At 43.0% G+C, this 21,034-nt stretch overlaps 1 protein-coding gene across 4 annotated transcripts in view; it reads right to left on the bottom strand.

The window, feature by feature from the left end:
* Positions 1-8,377: 8,377 nt before the first annotated feature.
* The window catches only part of NLGN3 (neuroligin 3), a 285,082-nt gene continuing 272,425 nt past the window's right edge, over positions 8,378-21,034 (bottom strand). For all 4 annotated transcript variants that reach the window (XM_068247607.1, XM_068247606.1, XM_068247609.1 and 1 more), the window contains one exon: positions 8,378-10,979. In XM_068247607.1, coding sequence (XP_068103708.1) covers positions 10,133-10,979 — 847 coding nt within the window. In that variant the 3' untranslated portion in view covers positions 8,378-10,132. The remainder of the gene's footprint in view (positions 10,980-21,034) is intronic.

The following is a 21,034-nucleotide window of genomic DNA, read 5'->3' as shown; positions in this document are numbered from 1 at the left end:
ATGCTGCTCTTGCACTGAACTTGCGGACACAGCCTGGCATGTTGGCACCTGGATAGACTGGGCATGTCAGCAAGACAGGAGTTGATTAAAATCTGCTCCATTTGAAGATGAAGTTCCAGTGAATTGACCGATATCCAGTTACTTGGCAGATTCCCAAATTCATTAGCATCTATAACCTTTCTGAAGGTATCAAAGAGTTCTTTTTATCCAGGCATCGGAATACTTTACGCTTCAACAACAAAGAGGTTTTAGTTAAAACTGATTCCTTAAAATTCCTACTTTAAGATTTTCTAAACAATTGCATCTGATGAAGTGTATAATCTATTTATTCAAGTAGTGATAAATGTAGTGATAAATGTAGAGGTGTACTAATTTTTTTTCCATACCCTCCATTTCCTTTTATGTTTGTTTATATTACTCATTTGAATTTCAAGTATAAATGATGCATGAAATGTTTCTATATTATGTCAACATTATCTACCAATATTGTTGAAATATATCTCAATCATAGATATGTATTTCTTTCTTACATGATTGTATAGTTAACAATTTTGCATGTACGTTTGAAATATTAAAAACAATTTTCCTATGAAGTGGTGTAAAAAAGCATGAACAATTTGGAAAATAAGTAACAAATGTCTTTCAAGCACCTCAGTTCTGAATTTTTGTTAAACTACACATTTTGGAAATCTGTTCAGAGCGGTCTGTGGGTTATGTTTTTTTCATGTAAACCAAGAGTAATTACATTTACTGTATGAATAATCAATCATACTACCTTCAAGTCATGGCATCAATTAGTCCATATAATGTGGCCCTGCAATGAATTGCATAGTAAAACGAGACGGACGTTCTCAGTGCCAGCTTCGAGCCATGTAGTGCCTGCTTAGGGTGCTGCCATAACGTGGTGCTTGGAGGAAAAAACTGTCATTCGGGTGCTGGCAATAGCCGTACAATAAATTACATCCATAGAGGGACAGGCTAGGTAAGTAGGGGGGAAACATGTTATATTCTCGTAACTATGCGGAACTCATACGTACGCTAGTGATTTAAGATGTTCTTGGCATCTTAAAACTCAGTTTGGTAAAGCATGATATTCAACTTCTACAACCCAAGGGTAATAAGAAAAGGATAATTACTCCAGATATTCTGTTAAGTGCAAAGCCTAGACAACACACAAAGAGCAATAGAAACATTTAATTTAGGTTTGTTCTGTGACTATCTTGATATTATTAAAAGTTCATCTATTTTATTCATTTATTTATATGTTTCATGCTGTGATACCCCTGGATATACGACTGCAATGTTAAACTAATGCTGGGAATACACGGTTCGTTTTTGCCTTCGTTTAAACCTTCGTTTCGATTGTGCCTTTTGTCCTTTTCGATCCCGAAATAATCAGTCATACGGTTAATATCACCACCCACGGTTTAGTTTTTTTTTCCGATTCTGATGGTTTCGTTTTTCCAATGATCGAAGGCTGCAAAGAAACGAAACGAAAATCCCCTTTTACAGGGACGGACTAGCATAAACGAATATATAATCGATCTGAACAGCCATCAAGCCTACCAATGGCTCGATTAGATGGATAAAGAGAGATAATATCAAACATGTTCGATCACTAGTCGTTCGTTTTTGGGGTCTATTAATCGAAACTATAATGAGATTATGACTATTTTCACATACGTTTTCAACACTCGATTCGTTTACCGAACGAATCGAAGGTTTAAACGAAGGCAAAAACGAACCGTGTATTCCCAGCATAAGGAATGGAATTCAACAGCATAGAAACGAATTGAGACAAGGAACACATTATCTTGTTATTTGTATATTGAACTATTTTCCACTTTCTTTTGTGCTAGCATTTGGTAGATAAAGGTTGTATACTGTATATTATTTTTATTTATATATATTTTGCAATAGTGGGGAGCATAGATACACAAGATGTTTACATTTGTAATGATTTGAAAAGATGCTTTTGGGAATGATGTTCATTTAACATTTCCAAACTATTCTAAAAAAAGTTCACACCATTTTAAAGAGTAATGTTGGGGGGATGAGGTAACCGGTAACTTCAGGGAAAATACGCAGAGACACAGAAAGCACAGACGGCTCACGCCTGCACAGTATTGTGGATCAGATCAGGTTTGGCTATTTCCATCGGAACCTGAGTGGAAAGCCGCAAGTGATTGTGCTTGCAGCGCCAACAAGCGGACTTTTGGGTGTCCCACTGCTGGATCGGCTCTATTGAAGAGGACAAGGGAAGCCTCTTTAGGCCTCGGGGGCATTTTTTCGCTACAGAGTCACTTTAAAGGGAAGGTTCAGGGTGGCTCTTAAAAAAATAAAAATGCCCATCCACTTACCTGGGGCTTCCTCCAGCTGTGGGCAGCCAGGAAGTGCCCTCGGCGCCGCTCCGCAGGCTCCCGGTCCCCTCCGGTGGCCGACCCGACCTGGCGTGCGCCTGCGCAGTACAGCCCGGAGGACGTCCGATGACGTCAGCGCGCCCCCGTGAGGCGCATTTTGAAACGCAGAAGAGCCCGACCTGGCAGCCGGCCTGGCCAGGTCGGGTCGGCCACCGGAGGGGACCGGGAGCCTGCGGAGCGGCGCCGAGGGCACTTCCTGGCTGCCCACAGCTGGAAGAAGCCCCAGGTAAGTGGATGGGCATTTTTATTTTTTTAAGAGCCACCCTGAACCTTCCCTTTAAGGCATCTTTTCCAAGGAAAGATAAAGGCGGTGAATTTCCTGCCAGTCAGCTGCTCCCGCTCACCAGCTTTGGCTTGTTAGCATTTGGCATGGGCAGCGGATAGGTGGCCTCCCTATGGAGTTGCCTCTGAGCATGGTGGTGTCATCCTCAGACACGACAAGAGATATTTTTGCCGCTGAGTACAGCTGAATACAGCAGCATGTTATTGCGGACAAATTTTGCCCGTGGCCTCCAGCCAGGAGACTGAGCTGCCCAATAAATGTGCAGTTTGGTTACTCATGGAAAAGAGGCTTGAGTCATTTTGTTTGCAAAATAAAGACATCTCTATTCTGTCAGTAACACCCCTCATCTTTTTTATTTATGTAACTGCCCTCCTTCAAATATTCAATGACTTTTTCATTTTTTGTGCAATGTGGTTCCCAAACCGTTATTCAAGATGTGGCCTTATATATTATTAAAAGTGGCCATACACTATTAGACCAGGTAAATATTGGATATTTACCTGATAGTGTACCTGCTCATAACTTTGCACCATTTGATATTAAATCCAATTTCAGCTGGAATCTGCTGTAACATAGGTCACACTGTCACCAGATCTGTGCTGCGCCATGCAGTATAAAGCTATCAATACCTCTGTTGTGTACTGTCCCCAACTGCGCTCATGTCACTTAATTGACCGTTCCTGATGAATATTCTATTGATAAATTGCTAAAGCAGCTTCTCATTAAAGCACAGCGCAGATGGCTCAGGTGACAGATGATGCTTCTTCTATACCTCTTGGGGGTACACCCATACTCATGCAAATCATGATCATGAACAATCGTTTCAAGTGATGACAATCTGTACTTACTTGCGAACCTGAATTAATCATTTTCCTATTTCAGTCAAAAGTTAGGAAATACATTTAATTGCAACTCAGTTTTACATTGGATTTATCTGGCTTGAAGTATCTACATTGTGTATTAAACTTTACTGATCCTTTCAAGGTCCATCAAGTTTGGCAAGGCCCTAGTATGATAAAGGCAAATAGCATGAGATTGGGTTCCAAGTCCGAAGTTACCAGTACTTCCTCAAATCCTGGGTATTCATGTACTCACATTATTACCTTCACCTAGTGGTAAGGAGAATTCAAAGTATCAAGTGCAGGAGCCGATTTTTGGTTTACTTTCATGTCCCCGAGTACTCGCCCCCTGACATTACCCAAGCTGCTGTCACAGTTGCAGCGCATCCATTCTAATGGAGATACACAAGTTCATTTGCAGTATAGCACCGATGTGTGTGTGTATGCTTTCATTATCAGTAAATATGCATCAGTAAGTTAATATTTCTTTTTTTCCATACAAGAGTGTGTTCCTGCACACGACCAAGCAGCTCACTGTACACTTCCAGGAATTGTTTTCCCAGTGGCTTCCAACTTCTTTAAGTCAACGATGGGTAGGCACCACCAGAATGTATTACATAGTTATTTGGGTTGAAAAACTACATACGTCCATCGAGTTCAACTAGAGAATAAAGTACAACACTAGCCTGCACCCTCACATATCCCTGTTGACCCAGAGGATGGCGAAAAACCCTTACAAGGCACGGTCTACTTAGGCCCAAAAGAGAAAAAAATTCATTCCACCACTAGGAATTACCTAGTAACTATAGCCATGGATGTCTTTCAACGCAAGGAAAGCCTCTAATCCTCACTTAAACGCAGATATAGAATTTGCCATAACTACTTCCTGTGGCAATACATTCCACATTTAATCACTCTTACTGAAAAGAATCCTTTCCTAAATAAATGGCTAAAACGTTTTTCCTCCAAGCACAGATCCTGTCCCCTAGTCCTTTGTAAAAGCCTAAAGAGAAAAAGCTCGTCCGCCAAGCTTTTATATTGTCCTCTGATGTATTTATACATAGATCATATAGATCTCCTCTAAGGCGTCTTTTCTCCAGACTAAATAAGCCCAGTTTATCTAACCTTTCCTGGCAAGTGAGACCTTCCACCCCTTTACTCAATTTTGTTGCTCGTCTAAAACTGCAATATCTTTCCTGTAGTGTGGTGCACAGAACTGGATTCCATATTCCAGATGTGGCCTTACTAGAGAGTTAAACAGGGGCAATATTATGCTAGCATGACGAGTTTTTATTTCCCTTTTAATGCATCCTAAAATTGTATTATTATTTTAGCTGCAGCGGCTTAGCATTGAATACAATTATTTACCTTGTTGATGAGTACTCCTAAGTCCTTCTCCAAGTTTGAAGTCCCCATCTGTATCCCATATTATAGATTTTTATTGCATCTTGTATATGGATTCTGGTGGTGCCGATCCGTCTTTGACTTATTGATTTGTTTATCCCTGGATACACTGGTGTAGGGATCTTGACACACCATCCTCTTCATTGGGCGCTCCTTCACTTGCTTTTAGTGGCTTCCAATTTCTTTAGCAGCTTCACAGATTCTGCTAGATAATGTTTTTGATAAAATTCAACCAGAAAACTTTTATTATACTCATATCATCAGCACCGAGTTCTGCACTGATAAAAGTACCTGTAGAACACTGAGGACCTGGCTGTTCAGTATCACTATATGAATAAATGAGTATTACAGAAAAACTCAATGCTGATGAAAAAGAGCACTAAAAGTACACCCTTTCTAAAATGAAAAGCAGATGCTGCCATTTCAAACCTTACTCAATAAATGCTAGATTCTTAGCTAAACAATGTAGAACTTTTAACTGTAAACTATTCTATATCATTTATCTGAAACAAATACGTAGATCTAGTGTTTCATTGCCTACATATGTGTTGCTGGGATGTGAACTAGAAAGTGGGAAGCTTGCATTTTTAGAAGGTAGCTGCAGCAGCCTCCCTAGAGCTTGATGTTGTGTAAGTAGAAGCTCTCAAAAATATAATTTTAAGACACTGGCCACTTCCAGAACCAGATTGTTACTGCTGTAGGGTACAATCTTCTCCAAAATATTCAGTCTGTGCCTCCTCCGTTGAAGTCTTTAAACAGCTGTATAGAATAGAACAGAATATCCCAATTCAAGCAGTAGCAACCATACAGACCAAAGCTTGGTACAATTTTGACTGGCCAATTTTTCCACTTCCATGTAATTTGAGATGCACAATTAAAGGTAAAGAGGCGCCCTGGTTGAAATAAAAGCATCTAAAAACAGCTTAAAATCAAGGAAATAATATGAGGTGGCTTACCCTTACCTCATATTATTTCCTTGATTTTAAGCTGTTTTAGATGCTTTTATTTCAACCAGGGTGCCTCTTTACCTTTAATTGTGCATAGCTATACCCCCAAACAATCTGTGTTTGAGGGGTGGTGACAGACTACCTGTGGGTGCCCCACAGTGGACACCTGTCCCTACTTTTCCAAGGAGAGCGACCACATCCAGGTCCCGGCTGGGACTACCCCGAGTGGAGTCGGGTTTATGGTCTCCACCTGCTTCCTACAGTTGGTTGCCCTTGCAACCTCCTTTTGTGAGTAGTAATTTATTGAAATTCCTTTTTTTCAATTGCATACTATTATACTACACTATTGGGCTCCCAAATTTGCCTCCTATATTTTTTTCCCTGCAAGGTGCTGAGGCACCCCCACTACACTATGTAATTTGAGAGCTTTGTATGCAATAGTATTCAAAATCTGTTTGCCCACATGCTACAGGGAGGTAGAGAATTAGCCCCTGACGAGTCCCATGATGACGAAACGTATTGGGAAGTTATGCTAGTGACAGAACCCTAATAATTAAAGCAATGTTTCTGGAGTGCGCTACCCCTTCCCACTGTCCAAAATACAAACAGTTCTCTTTAGTGCGTCCTTCACTGTCCACCATCCACTTTCTGATGCTCCAGGGGATTTTTTCCCGTTATTGGCACAGTTCATATGTAAAAAAAAGAGGGACAAAAACGAAACATCATAGTGCGATCCGTTTGAATTGGAACGTATAGGGACCTTCACCCTATGGGGTCCGACTGTGTAACTTCTATTAAGGGGTCACCTCTATATTCGTGACTAATGGCCAACAAGTGGCACGCTCACCTTGCTGTAAGGCTGCCCAGCCCCACAGACAGCAACTGCGCTTAAGGGGTTAAACCAACTTATTTTCCACCGATCAATGGTAAATCCAATCTCAAACAAAGCAATGAGACAATATCATAGTGCACTATGAACTGTGCCAATAACGGGAAGAATCCCCTGGAGCATCAGAAAGTGGATGGTGGAAAGTGAAGGACGCACTAAAGAGAACTGTTTGTATTTTGGACAGTGGGAAGGGGTAGCGCACTCCAGAAACATTGCTTTAATTATTAAGGTGTACATGTGGCATCGATTTTGGAGTTGCAGCAAGCCTTTTTTACATAGAGGGGAAGGTGTTGAGAGGGGAGCGCAATTGATACAACCATATAGTGACAGAACCCGTAGTAGGTGAGCCAGATGCGGTAACGCTTGTACATGGATTTATCTAGTCTGGTGGTGGGGCACACAGATGAAGTTTGCATATACCTGAGCTGGTATACGGGGTAAGAGAGGTGTCACAAGCCCAGGATCAGTGGTCATTTACACAACCAGTGCACTTGTTGTGCTCGGGCACGGTCTTTGGACTTTTTAGAATTTATTGTTTTTTAAACAATAAAATGGTATTTTTAAGCTATTGGAAATGTTTCTTTCATTCTTACGAGGTGTGTTGGCAGTTGTAGGACAAAAACTGAATGAGCTGCCATATGAAGAAGGGGAGGGGGAGGCAGTGCACTGGCAGTGTTAATCAAGCAATATTCATGGAATTGAAGAATTTATGCTCTTTACTTGATAAACTGTCACGGCTTGAGCACAGATTTTTAATTGCAGAAAAGACTTGTGTCCAAATACTAAAATACTCTCCTTTCTGTTTTAACCAAGTCTTGAGATAATGATAGTCACACTAATGTCCAGGCAGGAGGACACCAAATGATGGAATCTCTTCAGTAGAGATATCGCTAGAGGTAAAATATTCTGATCCTTTCACACTGAGATGTGTTTTTGAGTCTGACTGTGCTACACTTGGAAAGGTTTCTATATACTTCTTGTAGTCTGGTACAGCCTAAAGCAGCACTAGAATATTATGAATTCATAGGGAAAAGAGAGTGTTTCACATGTCTCTGCTGCTGTGTTGTTTAACTTGGAACCTGAGTTTCTCCACATACTGTTATGCAGATGGCATCTATGTCCTTTCCAATAGCTGCAAATCCTATCAGCACTTACTTGTACTGAAAGAAGTTTGGCATTTACACATACATTAACCAAGCAAAGGATTGAGGCCCATATGCAGTTCACATTTTCTTCTAAGTTTTCTCCTAGTTAATATTTTAAAACCTTATCAATAAGTGTCAACAAAGTGTCTTTTAAGCCACCAGCAAGCCAGAACATACTCAGAATAATTTTGACAATATTTTTCACTTCCTTTTTGGTACTTTTTCCAATTGCAGAAAACTATTTTAAACAGAAGATGAAAAATTATCCCCCAGGAAGGAGAAAACTTAAGAAAAAAACTGATGTGAATAAGGGCCCTAGTGAACAAAATATAAAACCTTTTACAGACAGGTAGACACAAAGGTTTGCTTCAAATATGGTTTTAAATGAAATGTATCTTAAAATTGTAACCTTTCACATTCCCAGACAAAAAGAAATAACTGACCAAAATATAAAAATATGAGTTTTTCTTTATTTGGAATACGTTTTCTACTCTCCTGTGATACAGTATAAATACATTCTATAAATACTGACCCCAGGTGTCCCTCTGTGTCACAAAACTTCCCTTGAACCCATGGTGTCCCACCATGTCACAAAACCCATGTCCAAAAATCATGGCAAATGGTAGAAAAGCAGAAAAGGCGTTTGGGCCCCAGTTGGAGGAAGAAGTGGGAGGGGGGAGCAAACATCTATGTGAGTATTTATATGCACAACAGTTTGTTAGTGTTCCTGTGCATGCTTATATATATATATGTGTATACACATATATACACACACACATACACAGGCATTGACTAATACCCACATACATGCATAAAGACTTTGTTCTACAGCCAAATACAAACTCATCCAAGGAGGCAGAGTGGGGACTCTTTGTATAAGAAGTATGTATTTTTCTTAAAAGAAAACAAAACTCTGCTGACATTTTAAAATACTGTATAATACAAAACCTATCATTAAGATCATTATATTTATCATTTCAAAGCTCTTGCTAAATGTGTCATAATTCACCCCATAAATGTCTAATTTACATTTGGATTTTAAATTATACTTCATGTAGTGTACAACATTGTAAACAGAAAAGTATTGTCCTTAGCTGTGGCCTTCCATAACATTAATGCATGTGAAACCACTACATGGCTACAACAAAACTAAACTTGTCTTTACTGACTATCCATTGGTGGGAAATACAAACTAATTTAGCAAACTAGACTGTTGTCTGACTGCCCCACTCTAGAACTAGCTTCACTGATCTGATTCAACATTTTTTCTTTAAGTGGAAAAACAAACAGACTTAACATTCTTCAATCCTTGGTCATCACACAATCTTGGTCTATAGATTCAAACAAGCCAGTGGCTGGAAGTAGTTCCTGGGACATGTTTCACACATAGCTCTCGCCTAATATCTATTTTATTACCTACATTACCTTCTTGTCAAGATGGCTGGCTTCATATATTTGGCACTGGGAGGATTAAGGTAGTTTTGAAACTGGGACCAATATTGTGTCCCATTTCTAAGCTGGTGTATGAATTTGGCACACATTTGGGCTAGAGCTGAATAGGTTCGGCAACTGAGATTAAATGTTTTCTTTCTTTTGCAGTTCCTCTGCCCTGTGACTTTCTAGTGTCTTCCAATATCAAACATGTCATGTTTCTAAGAACGTTTTTTCTTTTTTAGATCTCTTTATGATCTCTAACAGGGCTACATACCCATTCACAGTCCATCAGTACTAGTAAAGTAGACATTTCATCATTTGCACTGCATCAATCCAGTTTCTCCAGATGTATTAATGATTAGGGTTTAGGGTAGCTGGAAGGACAAAACAGTGAATGTTGATGACAAGCATTGTGGGGTAGTGAAGGGACAATACACTGGGCTTGTCTCCCTCCTGCCTCTTCTTCAATAACAATCTTTATATTCTTAGTTGCAGACCTTTATCTGTAGATAAATCTTTCCCTCAGCTAAGCTTCCCTCACTCTATGTGCCTCCACAAGGGTAAAAGCACTTTAGGAAACAAGAGCACATAAGAAGTGTGTTCTTGAGGGGTCATGAAAGAGTAGACCCTTTCCATATTAGAAGCAAAGCCCCACACCTGTCCCCCTTCTTCTTCGGGGGTATGGAATGTGTCATTTAACCTCTCCCTTGTCTCAGACACTTTATGTTGATCTAGTGTCAGGGCAAGGAGGAAGTGCAACATGTTGGGGTGCTATACTCTAGTGGTGGAGTGTGAGTGGGGCAGGCCAGTGTTGTTGAAGCCTGCAGAAAAAGTGTTGTAGGGGTGAAGGCTCTGCAGTCCCACCAGAGAATTTGGGATCATAGTAATGGTGTTAGGTGTCATGAGTGGAATGTCATCAGGAGAACGGCGTAATGTAAGTGTGTAGTCAGGAAGCGTGGCAAGACGTAAATTGTCATGGCTGGAAACTCCTCCTCCCTCACACTCAGAGTGCCCAGCATTTATCTGGAGAGAATTCAGCTCTTCAGGAGGTACAGGGCTGTGTGTTGGGTCCCGTGCAGTTGAAACTCTTTGTGGACTTGGCTGACGCTGTGTGTCCTGACGCCGCTTATCATTACGGTAGTATAAAGCAGCAAAGGCCAGCACATTAAGGAATAAAAGAGATGCTCCCACGGCAATTGTGACACTTAGCTCTGTAGAATAGTCTCTTGGATCCTGGATCACAACTGGGTCCACTGGATCCACATCTGAGTTCCACTTGACTGCTGGACCATTAGCTGTTGGTGAAATTCCTGGACGTTTTGTATCCCAAACCTTGGGTCTGCGGGTTATATGTGAATTTTGAGTGGTGTCAGAAGGTGGCACCTTGGTTGTAGTAGAAGTATAATGGAACATATCATGAAGATTATAGAGGTGCGGTACTAGATGTTTCCAGAATGCCACCTTAGTAGCTCGGTAGTGATCACGCACACGTGGTTTCAAGCCAATATGCAGGTATAGTTGATCCCGTGGGTTGTATTTAGACCATGCCACTTCTTCAAAGCGGTTTGCTTTTGTGTGGATGAACTTTGTATCCTGTGGTACCGGTTTGTTGGGGTCCCTAGAAAAAAGGAAATCAGAATATTTGATTCACGAACAAATTGCAAGAGAACAAGATTTAGAAGTATTTATCTTAACTCAAACTGTCATCCAAATCCAAAAAGCTTTATTGGCAGGACCAAATACACTTAGCATTGCCAAAGCAAAACAAAACATTAACATGGGGGGGGGGGGGGATTTGGGGATGTAATGGATGGTATGGGGGGATGAGATATATAGTCCATAGGGGAGGGGAATATAGGTATACAGTCCATAGGGGAGGGGAGTATGGAGTTATACAGTCCATGTGGTATCATGTTCCTCTCAGTTGGTGGCAGGCAGTGATATATCGGGCTGCTATTTGCACCGTTTTTTCCTCTTCCCCCAGTAGGATATAGAGTTTCCTCTCCTCATCTGTGGAGGTATTTGCAAAAATGTTATTTGAACAGTAAGACTCAAGTCTAAATTACGTAAGCACTGTCAACGGGTTACATTATCACAGTCAGGTCCTGTCTGAAGTTCAGCAACTAAAATTGTTACAGTGAAATCTGAGCTAAGTCTGCATTCCCTAAACAGTATTTAGTGTATGATGAATCAGTATACCAGTGTCTTTCGAGACCACAAGGGCCTTTTTCTCATGGGATAGCAATAAAGCAGGGGTTTCTAACTCAAATACCCCCCCCCCCATACAGTTCCCTGATGTCTAGTGGCCCTTCCTCCCCTATACACTTCCCTTTACCTGGTGTCTAGTGGCCCCTCTCCTTTTACCATATGGTTTCATAGTTTCAGCGGTTAGCCATATAAACTTAACACTTATGTGCTTACGGGCCAAATATAATAAAAGTGTGGAAACCACTTACAGGCCAAATTTGATGGCACTGCAGCCAGATTTGGCCTATGGGCCAGAGTGTGACATGTATGAAATAAGGTCACATTAAATACTGCCCTTGAATCAGAAATGTGCATATTTTAGGTCACTGCAACAGCTAAACCCTGGAACTATGTACTACCATTGTTGCAGAAATAACTTATAGAGTAAAATTCTGGTCTTCTATGAAGTGATACTTCTCTGATGTTTAACTTTGACTACATCTTTTGTCAATCTCATATTAGCATACTGAATCTAAAACAGTGACAAATTTAAAAAAGCTTAAAAAATTACGGCAGTCTAATCAAACCAGTTTATTACTTGTATGGATGACAATGGCTGACGCAATGGACCAATAAAAATAAACTCACTCTAACCAAGCCAGCATCAGAGATTACAGTTGCACATATCTGCAGATATATGGGGAGTTGCATGGCCTCATCAAGGATATCTCTGTACCCTCAGTTCTAATGGTGGCCATACATGGCACAATAAAAACGTTCGATTATCCCGTTTATTCGATCTAAATGATCGAATCGAATGAAAGTTGAAACTATTTTTTTTTTGATCAAGAAATTTGAACGATTATCTTGTTCTTCCAAGAAAAATCAAGTCGGACATGCTGGAAAAATCTTTATATTCGATCTAATGGCATAATCAAACTAAATTATCTAATAAAAAAAAATGGAACTTCTAATATATTTGTAGATATGTGCAAATTAGATTTCTTTTTTACATTATAGTTAGGTGTCTTGGTGGGAGTTAGCTGGAGACAAGTTGTCCATAGGGTGATGACATTCTTCACCCAACCATGCCTGGCATAAATACTGTATGTAAGAAGTGTACAGGACTCCAGGGTTGAGTCCTAAACATCAGGTATGTCCCACCATATTTTTGGGCAATAGCTTGTTTGGACCAAGTGGGGAATGGGGAGGAGCCAGGAATAGCTTGGCAACCAGCAATTGCTATGGTACAGTAGGCTGCTTGCAGAGATCCGGAGTTCTGGAACAGGGAGGGTAGGATCTGGGTGGGCTTCCCTGTTTTACCTCAGTCCTGGGAGAAATTGCACAGGTGATGGCTAGTGGTGTGCTAATTACTTTTGCAGCAGGTGAAGCCGCCAGGAGTATGTGGGCTGTGGACACTGAACTCTGAGGAGAGAAGCTGTGCTAGCCTGCCAAGCCTGTATGTGTTGGGATTCAAGGCTAAAATATTTGGAATCATACTGACCTGTCAAGACAAAAGGACTATGAACTGGTGTTCATCTTCTGAAGAAACCCGTTTTCTTTTTTTTTTTTTTTAATCGTTTGTGTGCTGACCAGAAACTGTTGTGTCACAAAATATTCAAACCTGTTTTTACAAGGATTGTGTCCTGCATGCTAGCTAAACAGACCCTGCAATATCAGTTGCATTGAATTTAATGGTGCAGTAATGCCTTTACATCGATTTGCAATAGATTTCCAATAGATTTCAGAATTAAATTTATTGGAAATCTGTTCCTAGTGCGTGGCACACCACAGATAGATTCCTGTCAGATTCGACCTGACAGGTATCTGAAAGAAATCTATCTGATGGTCGAATCTGCTGCAAATCTATCAGTGTATGGCCACCTTTAAAGCTGGCCATACACTGGCCCGATTTGCCGCCGTTTCAACAGCAGATTCGATCACTGAGATCGAATCTGCTGCCAATCGTTCGCGCTACACGCCGAATTTCGATCCATTTCGTCCGATCCCGTCGATCGCTCCGTGTGGAAAATGACCGTCGATCCCCCGCAGGTAGGGAGCGCGTCGCTAGCGGCATTCGAGTGCCCGACGCAATAGAGTGGCAATACATTACCTGCTCCACCGGCGCAACTGCCCCCGGTCACCGCTGCTCCGTCTCCGCTCTGGTCTCCGGCATGCTTCAGTTCCTCCTGCCCGACAGGAAGTTTAAACAGTAGAGGGCGCTCTACTGTTTAAACTTCCTGCCGGGCAGGAAGAAGTAAAGCATGCCGGACCTGGAGACCAGAGCGGAGACGGAGCAGCCGTGACCGGGGGCAGTCATGCTGGCGGAGCAGGTAATGTATGCGGGCATGCGGGCGGAAGCGGCGGCAGCAGCACCACCACAATAGATTGTGAACGGTTTCAGGCTGAAATCGGTTCACAATCTGTTTGCAGTAAAGGTGGCCATACGATCCCTCTCTGATCAGATTCGATCAGAGAGGGATCTATCTGTTGGTCGAATCTGATGGCAAATCGACGAGTGTATGGCTACCTTAACTGTCAAAAGACTTTTAATTCTGGCCAGCCTATCTTGTGATTTAGATTGCCCAAAACTACAGAAACAAACCAGCAGAATTAGATCTGTGTCCCTCCCCTTTAACCATGTTCTGCAAAGCAGCACAGCATGAGCAAATCCTTCCCCAAGCCTACTCTTTACAGATAATAGCCTATCTGTGTGTCTTTGTTCTGCTCTTCCTTCCTGTAATCAAGATCCAACTGTTATGCTACTTGAAACATGGGATAATTGTTGCCATACATCTAGAAATTTGGCTGTGTGATCGACCATATGATTAGATCATTTTATCGAATCTAGACAAAATCAAGTGTGTACCAGTATGCCCAATTGATGAATAGTGGAAAATATAATGTGGAATTGAGCAGCTTAGTGGATCAAGCAGAATGCAAGATATCGGTCCATTGCACAGGAATACTGTTCACATGTTTCAGTCCCTCGCCACAGCCTCGGTCCTGCTTGGTGTCCCACTGGGCGCCCGTATTAATCGCGACCCGCCGGCGCAGAAGAGCCGACCCCGCCGGTGGGTCGCAATTATTATGCGCGGCCAGCGGGACACTGAAGAGGACCGGGGCTGCGGCAGGGGACTGAAACAGCTGCTAGGGGCTGGAAGAAGCCCCAGGTGAGTAAAAAGATTTTACTCCTCCTCGCCTCGGAAATCCTTTAAAGTCGATCCCTTTGTTGACTGAATCAGAATCGCTAGATGTATGGCTACCTAGTGTTCACTTTGGATGACAGTTCACTCATGTTCTCTGTACACGTAAATTACTGGGCTCTTGGACAGCACATTCTGGTCTCTAAAGAGGCTAGGGGGAAGGACAAGTCAGAGATGGTCTGCTGCTGCAGCGCACAAAAGAAGCTATGTAAAGCATTCAGCTAAGCAGTTACCAACTTAAAAAAGAACTGTAAACGGAAAAAAAATCCTCTCAGCGATGTCCAGTAAAAATGCCTGGGACGAACCATTTTTACTCCTGGCAGAGTAACAGTTTTTTATCTTTATTCCAGCAGTCGTAACTGTTATACAGTGAAGGCTGTAAACACTTTTTTTTTTTAACTGACTGATGTCATCTGATGGCGCCAAATGCGTGTGTGGAGAGAACTGCAGTTAGAGAACTAGCTGAAGTATGGTTTGTCTGTATATACAAACACAACTGAATGGTTGTTGTAAAGCATCTAGCGATGGTAGGCAGATTCAACTGAGAGACAAATCTCTTTCTGATCAAATCTGATTAGAGGGAGATCTGTCAGCTAACCATACTGAAAAATGTAATGTCAAAATCAATCCAGAATTGGTCTGCAGCCACCACTACCTCCGAGCTTCCTCCGCCATCCATACACGCTCCCCACGTGGTTGCCTGGTAAGTAACTAGGCAACCATGTGGGGCACATGTATGGATGGGGAAAGGAGCCTTGAGGTAGCGACGGCTGCGAGCAGGTAATGTATAGAGTACACTGGGCACTGGGGGAGGATTCATTAAACATTAGGGGGAACAGAGTCGGGGGTCTTGCCATGTTCGTCACTCGTCCCGATATTGCTTGTCGTTACCACTTTGCACCCGCATCAAGCAAGTAGGCCCTTTATCTTGAAGCATGTCCGACCAATTCATGTGACCAATTTCGGCCCGAAATTTGGTGGCATTGTCATAAGATCCAATGCATTCTGACAATGCACTCCTGTATGCATTTTGTGCACAATGCAGCACTGCCCCGTTAACTGTACATGAGTGGGGTCAGCACAATGCCATACATGACTAAAAAACACATGGCCACATGCACTGGAGAACATTACAAGCATGTGCTTGACCCCAGTTTGATGTAAAGAGGAATCCTGACTAATAGCAGTGTATGGACAGTGAAATCTCCATTTAATTGTTTATGTGAGTCCCTGTTCACAGTGCTCGCTTGCATTGCAGAATAATTCTGCGTGTCAACTCACTGCCCATACAATTTCATGGGGCTGTTCACAGCACTGTGCTGTAACTGATTGTGTTATTCTAACTTATTGTATTAAGACTTGTATGAAAGTCTATGTCTAGTCTCCATTGCAGTTCACAGTCATTATAACATTATAACACGTGTGTGATGCAACTGACCACTGTGAGCCTAGTATGAAATAATCTATCCTCACTAAAAGTGGCCATACACACATCAATTTTTGTTGGCAAATTTCATCACTTTTATTGAATCTGTGAGCAATAGCTTGAACTAAGGTATTGCAGTGACCTAATTGCTAGCAATGTCACTTTAGGTTCAATTTCTAGCCACTACACTATCAGTGTGAAGTTTGTACTTTTTTCTCAAAATTTCATGTGTTTTCACCAGTCACTCTGGTATTTTCCAACTCCCTAAAAACATACTCATAAGTTGTGTCCACGCTCTAACCAAATTAGCCTTAAAGGAAACCACTAATGAAAAAAGTGCCCCTAGGGGGTACTTACCTCAGGATCCTGAGACTTCCCCCGTCCTCTTATTTACAGGTGATCCAGTGCTGGCCCTTCTCAAAAATCCTCCAACAAGCTTGTCGGCGGATGCGTGGAGGCGCAGTAGCAGCTGCAGCACGTGGGAATAGTTACAACTATGTTCCTGCGCAGGCGTAGTACCAGCACTACTTGGGTTCCAGAGGAAATAGTTGAGCCTGATCGGGTCCATTCTATTGCACAGGCGTGAGTCCCCTGTGCAGTAGAGTAGAAATGATCGGGCTCAGCTATTTCCTCCGGAGCCCAAGGGGGAGCTGGTACTACGCCTGTGCAGATGTAAGTACAGTATTATTGCTGTGTGCCGTTCAGGGGAGCCGGCACTGGATCAGAGTGACTAAGGAAGACGAGGGAAGCCTAATTAGGATCCAGAGGCTTCCCCCTCCCAGGATAAGTACTCCCTCAGGGGCTCTTTAACTTACAAGTGTCCTTTAAGGGGCATACACCTATACGATAAATGTTGCCTTTAACAATCGATGCTCTGTTGTTAGGGTTTTGCTATATGAACACTGAATACACATTTCCAGCATGTGTAGATGGCTTTACACTAAGATAGGGACATAAATAAGACTACAAACAGCCTCATACACGCTAATATAAACCACACAGTGGCGTTCCCTTAGGGCTGCCTCTACTTAAAATCTAACGTTTGTACAGCTGCCCTGGTGCCTCGTTTAAAGATCCTGAATGCTAGATCTTTAAACTACAACAGCGAGAGGGTAATTCCTTTCCTTACCCCGTCCACCAGAGGCTGCCCTGATGTGCTGTGTCTGTACAGCACTCGGGCAGCAAACTGCTTCCCTAGGTATCAAGTCCTGATCCTTTAGGCGAGAGTAATTGTGCATGTGTCAACGGATCTTATGTCTATTGTAGGATTGAATTGTCTGTATGGCAGGTGGTATAATTTTTCCCCCCTCCTTTTCCCTACCCTACATGGTTGTGTTGCAGCAACTCATTAAAGGAATACTGTAGGGGGGTCGGGGGAAAATGAGTTGAAGTTACCCGGGGCTTCTAATGGTCCCCCGCAGACATCCTGTGCCCGTGCAGCCACTCCCCAATGCTCTGGCCCCGCCTCTGGTTCACTTCTGGAATTTCAGACTTTAAAGTCTGAAAACCACTGTGCCTGCGTTGCCGTGTCCTCACTCCCGCTGATGGCACCAGGAGCGTACTGCGCAGGCCCAGTATGGTCTGTGCCTGCGCCGTGCGCTCCTGGTGACATCAGGAGAAGCGAGGACACGGCAACGCAGGCGCAGTGGTTTTCAGACTTTAACCACTTCACAACTGAGGGGTTTTACCCGTTCAGCATCCAAGCAATTTTCACCTTTCAGCTCCTTCCATTCATTTGCCAATAACTTTATCTCTACTTATCAGAATGAAATGTGTTAAAGGTGTTTTTTTTATCACTAATTAGGCTTACTTTGGGTGGTACAGTATGCCAAGAATTTTTTTTATTCTAAATGTTTTTTAATGGAAAAATAAGAAAAAAATTGGAAAAAAATCCTTATTTTTCAGTTTTCGGCCATTATAATTTTTAAATAATGCATGCTACCGTAATTAAAATCCACGTAATTAATGTGCCCATTTGTACCGGTTATTACACCATTTAAATGATGTCCCTATCACAATGTCTGGTGCCAATATTTTATTAGGAAATAAAGATGCATTTTTTTTCAGTTTTGCATCCATCATTAATAAAAAGCCCATAATTTATAAAGTAACAGTATTATACCGTCTTGACATACATATTATAAAAGTTCAGTCCCTAAGAAAACTATTAATGCATTTTTTATAATTGTAAATTTATTTCATTGTATTTTTTTTACAAAAAAAATAAATGTTGGTAACTATTGGGGAGTGTGGGAGGTAAGGGGTTAATTTAAAATGTAAAAACAGGTCTTTGCATTTAAAAAAAGTACTTTTAGATGTAGTTTTACTATTTGGCCACAAGATGGCCTCAGTCTTTTTTTTGTTATATGTCCTGTAAGCGAAATATGTATGCTTACAGGAAGTGTACTGAAGATGGGAAACTTTTATTTATTAGAATGATCGTGCAGCTTCTCATAAAAGGCGCCGATAATTGCTACGGGGACTTAGATCAATGATTAGGAATTGCTTTCTCATTCATTGATCTCCTGGCGGGCAGATGGCAACATGAACGAGCGCACAAATAAGCGGGAGCGCTTTCAGCAGTGGTAGCAGCGGGAGTACGTATATTTACTCCCCTGGGCGGTTAGATGAAGTCTGCAGGGGAGTAGATATACTGTACTGGAGCTGTGAAGTGGTTAAAGTCTGAAATTCCAGAAGTGAACCGGAGGCGGGGCCGGAGCATCGGTGAGTGGCTGCGCGGGCACAGGATGCCTGCGGGGGACCATTACAAGCCCCGGGTAACTTCAACTTATTTCCCCCCGACCCCCCTACAGTATCCCTTTAAATGCTTTTCTGCACACTTGCAAAAAAAGCATTTAGAGACCTTTCGGTATCTTACAGCTTCTCTTCCTGGCATGCGTAATTTTTAACTCTCAAAGGGGACACGGAGAAGTGGAGCTTAGCAATACTGGAAGCAGCATGTTGGTTCCAGGATCACATGAAAGGACAATGAAAATTGTTAACGGAACTTGACGTTAGTTCAAACACGGTAAACAATCATAGCAGCGCTGTCCATTCAATTCAATGGACATCGCTTAAAGGAAACCTAAACCAAAAAATAGAAATCCAGTTTAACTTACCTGGGGCCTATACCAGACCCCTGCCGCTGTACTGTGCCCGCACCGGGACAAACCAATCCTCTGGTCCCCCACAGGGAGCCAGTTTCGATTCTGGCAACTGGGCGAGTCGATGGCCACTGTGCCTGTGTGGCCCTGGCCGCACATGTCCCCGATCACGCTCCCACCGCCTCGAGCGTTCTGAGCAAGCACGGTATAACATTTCGAACTGAGCATGCACAGGACGCTCCTGGTGGCAGGAGCGTGGTCGAGGACGTATGGCATAATGGCCATCGACTCGGCCAGGTGCCAGAATCAAAACAGACTCACTGCGGGGGACCGCAGGATCAGTTTGTCCCGGACCAGGCACAGGACAGCTAAAGCAGCTGGATTTTTATCATTTGGTTTAGGTTCACTTTAAATGACAAGTGCCCCAGTCCATCATTAAACGCCTGGATGAACCAGCCTTTTACTAACCACAGTCATATATCTCACTTCACCAAGCACTAGTTTTCATGGTGCCATACCATATCACACTCCTCCATGAAAGGTCCCCTCCTTGCCCACTGTGTAGTCAATGGCAGAGGCAGCTTTCTGCTTGAAACAGATTTATAATGTGTCTGGTCTGTACGGGGGCAGCTTCCTCACCATTGTCCTCCTTGCTTTTTACTGTACATGTACTGTGTAACACTGAATACACTACAGCAGCTGGCTGTAATCTGAACAAAGCATGCTCAATAAGACAATAAACCAAGTTCAGGCCGTGTTAAAAACACATAAGACAGGTAGTGTTGGGCCGAACAGTTCGCCTGGCGAACCTCTCTGGGCCTCTTACTACTTCCGGGTCGCAATGACCCGGAGTAGTACGCCTGCGCTGCCCGGCGGAGCGCGTCCTAGATCGCGCTCCTGTTGCCGGGCACTCTCTGCGCATGAGCGTGACGTCACTCATGACGTCACGCACATGCGCAGAGAGTGCCCGGCAACGGGAGCGCGATCTAGGACGCGCTCCGCCGGGCAGCGCAGGCGTACTACTCCGGGTCATTGCGACCCGGAAGTAGTAAGAGGCCCATGGATTTAGAGATGTTCGCCGGCGAACGGTTCAGGAACCGTTCGCCACATCTCTAAAGACAGGTGGTGAAAAAGGTGGAATCTGTGTTTCACAGCGCGTGTGCGTGAAAACCTGTCACACCGAATATTACGGTGACCAGATGTCCCGCTTTACCCGGGTTGTGTCCCGCCTTCGGGGTCCACTGTCCCAGGATGCCTTGCATCCCGGGAAATGTCCCGCTTTAAGCAGCGGGACGTCCCGACCTCGGGACTCTGGCCACCGTAATTGCAACTGGCAGCAGCGTCTGTTAGACGCCGTGCCAGTTCATAGCCCGCAGGCCCCGCTCCAGCCTGCATAGTGTTCGGCAGGTCAGAGCAGGGCTACGGGAAGATGGTGTCCGAAGCCCTGACTGGAGATTATTTGTGTCTCCAGTACAGGGCTTCCCGTAGCCCTGCTATTCCATCAGCGTGGGAGATATGCAAGATCTCAGAGGAGCTGCGCGCCAGAGGCCTGCCGCGTGAGGGGACTTCTGTCAGGTGAGTAAATTCTTTTTTTTTTGCAGGTGTTATGCTGCATACATTGCGTTATTTTCTGCTGAAATGCTGCCCACATTGCCTTTATTTTCGGGTGTCTGGGGAAACTGTTGCTGCATTTATTATTTAACGGTCATAGTTTGCTATATTTGCTGCTTTGGGGTTACGGTATACTATT

This window comes from Hyperolius riggenbachi, chromosome 8 (assembly GCF_040937935.1).
Source record: "Hyperolius riggenbachi isolate aHypRig1 chromosome 8, aHypRig1.pri, whole genome shotgun sequence".
NCBI classification, from domain to species: Eukaryota; Metazoa; Chordata; class Amphibia; order Anura; family Hyperoliidae; genus Hyperolius; species Hyperolius riggenbachi.
Note: the sequence above shows the minus strand (reverse complement) of the source record. Positions and strands in the feature narration are given on the sequence as shown.